A 10,129-nucleotide genomic window follows, 5' to 3' on the forward strand; every position below is an offset into this window, starting at 1 on the left:
GTAGAATAAAATTCCCTGATCAGCCTTGGGTAGCTATCAAGTGTAGAAGACAGAAAACTCTCCAATCCATGAAATCTGAGGTGGTTTTGAAACGTGAATTCAACAACATCAAAATATGAAAAATCCATGGTTCTTGCCTCATGAATTTTCCTCTTTGCAAAGTTTGTTGACAGAGATGGTTGTACCTCCTTTTCCTTTGGTGCTGAGACCTTCTTGGGAGGTGGTGAAGAATTAGGCTTTTTCTTCCTTTTCTGAGATATTTCTTTCATAGCATCAGCCATGAGCTTCTCTATGGGGGGTTCCTTACGTTTCTTCGTCTTTTCTTGGATTGGGGCAGGAGCTTTTCCTTTATCTTTTGCAAGAATTTTGTGAGTTGGGATGGGTACTCTCTTTGTCAAAGTTGGTGGGGGTGAAGGTGTTTCACTTGTGGAGGAAGATGAGGGAGATGGAGTGCGAGCTTGGGTCTGTTTTACACGTGCCATATCAATAATTTGATGTAGATTCGAAGTAGGTAGAATGTAGAATGCAGATTCAAACAGATGCAGAGACAGAAGAATGAAGCAGACAAGAGAAAAGCAGTGAAAATCTGGAAAATAGAATGCATAAATCGATTTAGAACTGTTCCTATTTATACTCTTGACCTTGTAAATCGATTTCCCAATCGATTAGGTTACCGTTGCTGGGAATCCTCAATCGATTCAGTAATGATGAAGTTCCAACGGCTAGTAAAATAAGAGTAACGGTCATATTTCAAATTGATGTTCAAATCGAGTTTCAGTTTTACTTAATCGATTCCCAAATCGATTGTCTTAAGGTTGAACACTTGACTAATCGATTTCCAAATCGATGCTCGTGAAGATTTAAAAAAAATTCCTGAACTTTGAATCCTGGGCTAAAGTAATCGATTCCCAAATCGATTTTATAAACCATTTACCATGCTGGTAATCGATTTCCAAATCGATTTAACTGGAAAACATTACTGAATAATACCAGAATCAACAAAAATCATACTTCACTAGGATCAATGATCCCTAGTTTCATCCTTATATTCAAAAAACTTTCTTTTGACAATGCTTTTGTGAAGATATCAGCTAACTGTTCTGTAGTGTTCACATACTCAAGTTTGATAACTCCATTCTGAAAGTGGTCTCTTATGAAGTGATGTCTTACCTCAATGTGTTTAGTCCTTGAGTGCATTACTGGATTCTTGGTTATGCTGATAGCACTTGTGTTATCACACATGATCGGCATTGTTCCCAAATCGACATCGAAGTCCATTAAATGTTGTTTCATCCACAGAATTTGAGCACAACAGCTCCCAGCTGCTATGTATTCAGCTTCTGCAGTAGACAATGCAATACTTGTTTGCTTCTTACTGAACCAAGACACTAGAGAATTACCAAGCAGATGACAAGTTCCTGAAGTACTCTTTATGTCAAGTTTACAACCAGCAAAGTCTGAGTCTGAATAACCAATCAATGTACATGTTGATCCTTTTGGATACCACAAACCAAGACTTTTAGTACCTACCAAGTATCTGAAAATTCTCTTTACTGCACTGAAGTGAGATTCCTTCGGATTCGATTGATACCTTGCACACATACAAACACTGAACATAATATCTGGTCGGCTTGCTGTAAGGTATAGTAGGGATCCAATCATACCACGAAATCTAGTGACATCTACAGGTTTACCTTTCTCATCTCGGTCTAAGAAATTTCCTTGACTCATGGGTGTATCAATGGACTTAAGTTTATCAAAGTTAAATTTCTTTATCAAATCAGAACAATATTTAGATTGACTAATGAAAATGCCTTGCTTGCTTTGGTTAATTTGAAATCCCAAGAAATATGACAGTTCACCCATCATTGACATTTCAAATTTACCTTTCATTAAATTTTCAAATTCTTTGCAAAGTTTATCATTTGTTGATCCAAATATTATGTCATCAACATAAATTTGGACCAGCAAGATGTCATTTTCAGTAGTTTTTGTAAAGAGTGTCTTATCAACATTTCCTCTTGAAAAATTTTGTTGAATGAGGAAAGTGCTGAGTTTCTCATACCAAGCTCTTGGAGCTTGTTTCAACCCATAGAGGGCCTTTGAGAGTTTATACACATGGTTAGGAAAATCTGGATTTTCAAAACCAGGTATTTGGCTAACAAAGACTTCCTCTTGGAGGTCTCCATTGAGAAAGGCACTCTTCACATCCATTTGATATAGATTGAAGTCCATGATACATGCATAAGCCAATAAAATTCTTATGGCTTCTAGTCTAGCTACTGGGGCATAGGTTTCATCAAAATCTATTCCCTCCTCTTGACTATAACCCTTTGCAACTAATCTGGCTTTATTCCTAGTTATCACACCATTCTCATCCAACTTGTTTCTGAACACCCACCTGGTTCCTATGACATGCTTACCCTCTGGCCTAGGTACCAAGTTCCACACCTTGTTTCTCTCAAACTGGTTTAACTCCTCTTGCATAGCAAGTATCCACTCACTATCTAAAAGGGCTTCCTTAATGTTCTTAGGTTCAATCTGAGATACAAAGGCTGTAAAGTTACAAAACTGACTAAGGCTTCTCCTAGTTGCAACACCTTTAGAGATATCGCCTATAATGTTGTCTAAAGGGTGGTTTCGGTTGAACTTCCATTCCTTAGGCAACTCACAGGTTTCTATAGGTTCTACAGGGTCTGCACTAGTTGGAGGGTCAGCTATAGGTTGTTCTAGTGGTTCAGATTCTACAACATCATCCAAAATGTCAATAACCTTAGAAGGAGTTTTGTTCAAGTTTTCTGTAAAAGATTCATCAAACTTTACATGAACTGACTCTTCTATGGTTTTTGTTCTTTTGTTGTAGATTCTATAGGCCTTACTAGTTTGGGAATATCCTAGAAAGATACCTTCATCTGCCTTAGGGTCAAACTTTCCTAGGTGTTCTTTGCCATTGTTTAAAACAAAGCATTTACAACCAAAGATTCTAAAGTAGGACAGGTTTGGTTTTCTACCCTTGTAAAGCTCATAGGGTGTTTTCCTAAGCAGGGGCCTAATGAGAACTCTATTCACAACATGGGTGGCTGTACTAATTGCATCTGCCCAAAAGTACTTAGGTAGGTTGGAGTCCTTAAGCATGGTCCTAGCTAACTCTTCTAGGGATCTATTTTTCCTCTCCACTACCCCATTCTGCTGTGGTGTCCTAGGGGCAGAATATATGTGGTTGATTCCATTTGATTCACAATAATTTTGAAAAAGATCATTTTGGAATTCACCTCCATGATCACTTTTTATTGAAACAATTTTCAAATCATTCTCATTTTGTACTAAAGCAGCAAACTTTTTGAAAACAGAGAATGTATCACTTTTATGAGCTAAAAAGTAAGTCCATGTGAATCTAGAATAATCATCAACCAGCACATATCCATACAGGTTTCCACCTAAACTCTTAACTTGGGCAGGTCCAAAAAGGTCCATGTGAACTAGTTGTAAAACTCTATTTGTTCTAACCAAGTCTATAGAGGGAAATGGAGTCTTAACCAGTTTACTTTTCTCACATGCATCACACAGTCTATCTTTAGAGAACTTCCTATTTGGTAGACCTAAGACTAACTGTTTGCTGACAAGTTTATTCAAATGATTTATGTGTATATGAGCAATTCTTTTATGCCAAAGCCATGTTTCATCTGAGTTGGATAACAAGCAGCATACAGCACTAGGTACAGAATTGAAATCCAACATGTAAATGTTGTTGATTCTGTCCCCAATTAGCTTTATGTGTTTGTCATCTTTATGCTCAATAATGCAAGATTGTGATGAAAAACTTACTTGAAAACCTTTGTCACATAGCTGGCTTATACTCAGTAAGTTGTGCTTTAATCCTTCAACATATAGCACATTTTTGATTACTGCAGTTGATTCATCGCCTACATCACCAATTCCAATGATTTTTCCTCTGTTGTTATCACCATATTTGACAAAGCCTCCTTCCTTTAATGTCAAGTTCAGGAATTTGGATTTGTCACCAGTCATGTGCTTTGAGCATCCGCTATCTAGATACCATGAGTGTTTCGTGGATGTCAAGCACACCTGCAATACAAAATCAGAATTTTGTTTTAGGTCCCCAATTTAAATTGGGTCCTGGTTGGTTAGTGTCAAACACAGATTTCTTTTCTATCCAAACTAGCTTCCATCCTTGATTGGCTAATTTTTTAAATTTGCAATTAGACACAAAATGTCCCTTTCTGCAACAGAAATGACATCTGCCATCAAAGGATGAATGTTTATTTGGTTTAGTAAAGATGTCATACATACTCTTAGCAATAGCAGATTTTTGACCATGTTTGACATTTCTGGTTTGCATATAACCAATACCAGATCTGTTTTTATTTTTTCTTTTGACATGCATATTTGGTGTATATCCTAAACCAGATTTTTCATGAACATGTCTTTGATTGCTAAGTATGACATTTAGCTTATCTTTACTATTTGCAAAATTTAATAAATCAGATTTTAATGATGCAACAGTATTTTCAAGTTCAATGCACTTTGCAGATTTTTCTTGTGAATCCTTTTTCAGTTGTTCACATAAATTTTCAATTTCTTTATGCTCAACATTCATTTGTTCAAGCATTTTCTTTGTGCTTAACAACTGTTTTATGGAATTCACATAATCATCATGCAGTTCATTGAAAGCTTCTTGAAGTTCATCATAGGTTGGATTAGATTGTGAACTAACCTCATTTTCTGATTCTGAATCTGTATCTGCCATGAGACACAAGTTGACTTCTTCTTCATCAGAAGATGCAGAGGATTCATCGTTATCATTCCATGCAATATAAGCTTTTCTGGTTTTGGTGACTGGTTCCTTGCCTTTTGATTTTGTAGCTCTATTCTTGTTTTGCAATTTGTAGCATTCTGACTTTATGTGACCAGTTTTACCACATTCATAGCATGTAATGGTCTTGTTGTCAGTAGTCTTGGAGCTAGATGGTTTTCTGAATTTGTTGTCTTTCTTCTTCAGAAACTTCTTGAATTTCTTGACAAGCAACCCGATTTCCGGCTCTTCAGATTCACTACTGGATTGATCTGAGCAGCTATCTGATTCAGTTTTCGATTGCTGGGCTTGAACCTTCAGGGATAGTCCTTTCTTTTTGCGGCTTTCCATCTCTGATTCGTCCAGTCGATGTAATTCCATTTCATGTTCCCTTAGTTTTCCAAACAAAGTTGCAGTCGTCATCTTTGCTAGATCTTTAGATTCTGCTATGGCTGTTATCTTTGGCTGCCATTCTCTGGTTAGACAACTCATAATTTTTCCAATCTGCTGTTCGTTGTCCACTTGCTTTCCCAATGCGTGAAGATTATTCACAATGTGTGTGAATCTGGTTTGCAGATCGCTGATGGATTCGTCCTTTTTCATGCTGAATAATTCATATTCGTGCATAAGTGTGTTTACGCGAGCTCTCTTCACATCTGTGGTTCCTTCATGTGTTTCTTGAAGAATGTCCCACATTTCTTTTGCTGACTTGCAGTTTGACACTCTAAAAAATTCTTCTGCACAAAGAGCAGATGTTATAATGTTCTTAGCCTTAGCATTATAACCTACCTTTTTCTTGTCATCATCTGACCAGTCGGCTCTAGGCTTGAGAATCATTGAGTCATTCGTTCCTGCAATCTTGGGAATATATGGACCGTTTTCAACAGCGTCAAGGATGTCTATGCCACTGGCTTCCAAGAAGATTAGCATCCTGTGCTTCCAGTACATATAAGCTGTTCCGTTGAAAGCTGGAGGTCTTGCTAACGATGCGCCTTCTCCCAGAAAATCGTTTGAGGCCATAGTGCTTTTATGAGTATTACCTCTCGAAAAGTTAGGCTCTGAGGCCAATTGTTGGTATATATGACCTCGTAATAAGCGGAATATATCAGAATGTATCAGTTCTTTATGAAATTAAATCAATTTCATACACACAGCGGAAATTAAATTGTGGCATACAAGATTAGCAAGTTTTATTAGATTGATATGAGATTAATCAAGATGCATACAAGTCAAATTATCAGATTAAACAATATTACTTATTACAGAATATGTTTAACATGCATCTAATTTTAATCACATATACAGATATATCAAGATAGTAAATCAAAGGAGATAAGGGTTAGAGAAGATTGCACCAAGGATTTATACTGGTTCAGTTGTCCACTTGACAACCTACATCCAGTCCTGCAAATCCAAACGGATTTCAGATTTTCTTCTCCAATAGAAAGAATCAATTACAGATTGTCCAGTTTCCTCCCCGAAACCTATCTATCTTAATGATCTCTTTCCTATTGATCACCCTCTGATCCTTGTAGATACTCAGCAACCTATCACAGAATCAAAGTACAACTCTTTCTTGTTGAGCACTCTCACCCAAGAAAGTAGTCACCAGTTTCTAGCTGGATTTTCTCGCTTTGTTTTTGTTTCAAAGAATTATTACAAACAGAATACAGAAAGAACAAAAAGTAGTCTTCAATCTTGGTCAAAATGGCTTCTCACAATTCTGGATATCAAAGATTTGTTTATGAGAATCCTTGTCTTTCAAGATCACTTTTCCAGCTATCTTTTTGATTGTTGATAATCCTCTTTTTCTATTTGATCTGAAAAAGTAATCTCAATGTATTAACCAAGTGTTATTGTGTATCAAGAATATTCAATGTATATTTCAGATTGATATCATTGTTATTATCATTCATGTTATTGAAAGACAGATTGAAGACAGTTTATATAGTTTCTGAAAAACACATTAATCAATCGATTTACCAATCGATTTCGTAAAGTGATAAACCAGTCTAATCGATTTGCCAATCGATTATCGTGTGTCTTGTTTTTCTTGAATCTTGAAACTATATAACCCAATCGATTTACCAATCGATTCTTTAAACAACATTTCTCAGTGATTATGTTAAGACTGATATGAATCGATTTCGTAATCGATTGCAGATGTTATGTTCAAACTGAAACACATATCAATCGATTCCATAATCGATTTATCAAATCTTCATAATCGATTAACAAATACTTAAAATCGATTTGGTCACACGCTCAGAGTTCACTGGGTTTTCAAAAGGTTTTGTCAATCGATTTGCCAATCGATTGAGTTTAAGTCAGTGACTCAGCTATTTTGATACTAATCGACGTGCCAATCGATTTGTATGTATTTGTCTGAAAACGTTCTTACCTGGGATTTGGTTCAATCGATTTCCCAATCGATTTCGACCAAATTTAACTTGATTGAAATATTACAACATAGATTGTCCAATCGATTTGTATGTCACAGGAAAAGTTATTTTGCAAGTGATTTTTAAGTAATCGATTTGCCAATCGATTACCCTTAAAACTGGGTTTCCACTGTGACTTATCCAATCGATTTCCCAATCGATTTATTTCAATCAGGTTTACTTTGTGAATTGTATAATCGATTTGTCAATCGATTACCCTCAAAACTGGGGTGCCACTGACTTGTGCATTTTCAATTTCTAATTCAGTCAGTCGATTGCCCAATCGATTATACCAACACAAACAGTTGTGTTTCCTTACACCTTTGTTATGAAATCGATTTCCCAATCGATTTGCTTCAATCAAAAATCAACTTTTGTTGATTTCTTGTGTTTCAAGCAACCTGTTCCAAGTGTGTAGGATTTGATTGTTGTTCCTGAAATCTTGCTCAATTCAAATATTAGATTTATCATGTATTGTATGAACATTGTTGAATTATTAAACAAATTCATCATACATCACAGAAATATAACAGGTCAAAGCAAAATAGTATGAAACCTAAGGGTCCTAATCACCTAGTCTAGGCTGGTCCTCACTATCATCTATGGGAGAGGTTGAAATCGCTGTATTAACCTCAGCAGGTGTCTCCTCACCGTGAGTCTCAGGGTTATCTAGGGGATCCGGGTTAGGTGTTTCTGCAGCTTGACGACCAATATCCGCGATGTCTTCAAACGACAGTTTGATGCCTAGGTGTGCTTGAATCGCATCCACATCCTGAACAACCGAGTTCAAGGATGCTTGCAGAGTCCTTAAACTTGCTTCCAATCTGGACTGAGATTCTAACACTTTGGCATTGTGTGCCATCTGAGCTTCAATGAATTCCATTATTCTGTTCACAAAATCAGGAGTAGCAGATGCAGTGACTGGTTGAGGCTGAGGCTGAGGCTGTGGCTGAGACTGGGCTGGTTCAACAGCAGCTTGAGGTCTTATCCATTTTCCGTGTAACCGTTTCAATTGCATTTGATTCACAATTGATTCACCAAACACCAGTGTGGTTTTAGCAGATTCCTCATTTCCAAATGAGACCTTGAAGTGTTTGAGAATTTTTGTGATCAATTGTGGATAAGGCAACATCATCTTGCTTTGTGATCAATTGTGGATAAGGCAACATCAATTGTGGATAAGGCAACATCATAACAACCTTGAAGGATTTGAGATTTTTACCCTATTTAATTTAACTAGACACTAAGAGTGACTTGGAGAATTTAATGTCGATACTAAGTTATTAAATTTATTATTGTTACATATAATGTCTATATGATTATTTGTTGTTATGATACTATACAATGGCTAATCTTCATGGGGACATAGGGTGGTTACGGCCACCCTAAAGTCTCAATAATTTTTTAAAAAATACTACTATTTTTATTTTATTTTTTAAATAATGTTATTGAAACATAATTTGATGTAAAATGAGACACAAATACAATAATGTATATTGAAATATAAATACAAAACGTAATTCTCTTTATTTTACACAGTATTGTATTTGTGCCATCTTTTGTGTTAAACTTTGTGTTCTAATAACATTACTCTTTTTTTATAAGATACATTTGAGTTATAATTTGATGAACAAAAATTGATGTTGTGATTCATAACATCAATTTTTATTGACGAAATTATAACTCAAATATCTATTATAAAAAAAAAAATTGGAGGAAATTGTTTATACAAAAATAACTCCTATAATTATAAACTAAACCAATAAATTTGACATTTATTGACTTGAGATATAATTTCACTTAATTTTAAAATAGATCATATAATACTCAAACCAAATTCTTATTGTATGACATCGACAATGTAAAGATATTTTACATTGTTAATTATTCATAACCGTCATATTAATAAAATAATTTGACTTTTATTATAATTACTTTTAAAGTCACACTTATGGATTATTGTGATATGCAGTGTAAAACTTTTTAGATTGACAAAACATAACAATTAAATTATAAAATTTTAGTGTTTGAAAAAAAAATAGATTTTTATAAATTAATTATAATTATAAATATTGTTAACCAAAATTTGATTTATTAGCTCTATCTTATAAGGTTACGAGTTTGATCGTCAATATTTTTATAAATTTACAATTTAAATTTTTTATATACAATACTATATTATATTATTTTCTTTTTATTCATTAAAATTTTAAAAATTTGGTCTCCTCAATATTTTCGTTCAAACTCCACCACTGATAATATATCTTGTGATTAATGATACTATATCTTGTGATTAATGATGCTTATATGAATATTTGTTACCATAATTAACATGATTGATATTCATATAAAGGCTTATATGCTTGTTGATAGCACTTTTCATTAAAATATGTACTCTGTTTATTACAAAACTTGAAATATTCACAATTTTTATGTAAAACGTGATTTAAAAATTATAAATTTTTTATGTAAACTTACGTTCTATTTAAAGATCGAATATATATAGTATCAAAAAATTCATAATACAGGCTATATATATATATAATTTGTTATATAAAGAAATGTGATGTGTTATGTGTAGGCTTTTAGTGTAAAATTTGTTATATAAAGATACAAAGAGTACGCAAATATCCTTTTTTAACTGCCAAAATGCGCGTTTGTATAAAAAAAACACAAAGAACAACCAAAATGAGCATGAGTGCCTTATTTGGACATTGTTCCAATTAGCAATTAACAGTTCATAATCATAACAAAATTGGCCCTTATTTGACTTGATCAAGACCCATCTAGCTTCAAATAAATACTTGATGAATTACATTAATTTTCATTGAAGCTAGGATCTTGAATCAATACTTATAAGAAAATACAAAGTTAT

General features: G+C 34.3%; 1 protein-coding gene across 1 annotated transcript in view; it reads right to left on the reverse strand.

Moving 5' to 3' along the window:
• LOC140920468 (uncharacterized) overlaps nucleotides 1-8,272 on the reverse strand; it is a 15,826-nt gene extending 7,554 nt beyond the window's left edge. Inside the window, exons 1-2 of the mRNA XM_073368748.1 lie at nucleotides 8,150-8,272; nucleotides 7,906-8,026 (exon numbers count right to left, since the gene is read on the reverse strand). Coding sequence (XP_073224849.1) covers nucleotides 7,906-8,026; nucleotides 8,150-8,272 — 244 coding nt within the window. The remainder of the gene's footprint in view (nucleotides 1-7,905; nucleotides 8,027-8,149) is intronic.
• Between the last annotated feature and the right edge of the window lie 1,857 nt (nucleotides 8,273-10,129).

Source organism: Cicer arietinum, chromosome 5 (genome assembly GCF_000331145.2).
Source record: "Cicer arietinum cultivar CDC Frontier isolate Library 1 chromosome 5, Cicar.CDCFrontier_v2.0, whole genome shotgun sequence".
Classification (NCBI taxonomy): domain Eukaryota; kingdom Viridiplantae; phylum Streptophyta; class Magnoliopsida; order Fabales; family Fabaceae; genus Cicer; species Cicer arietinum.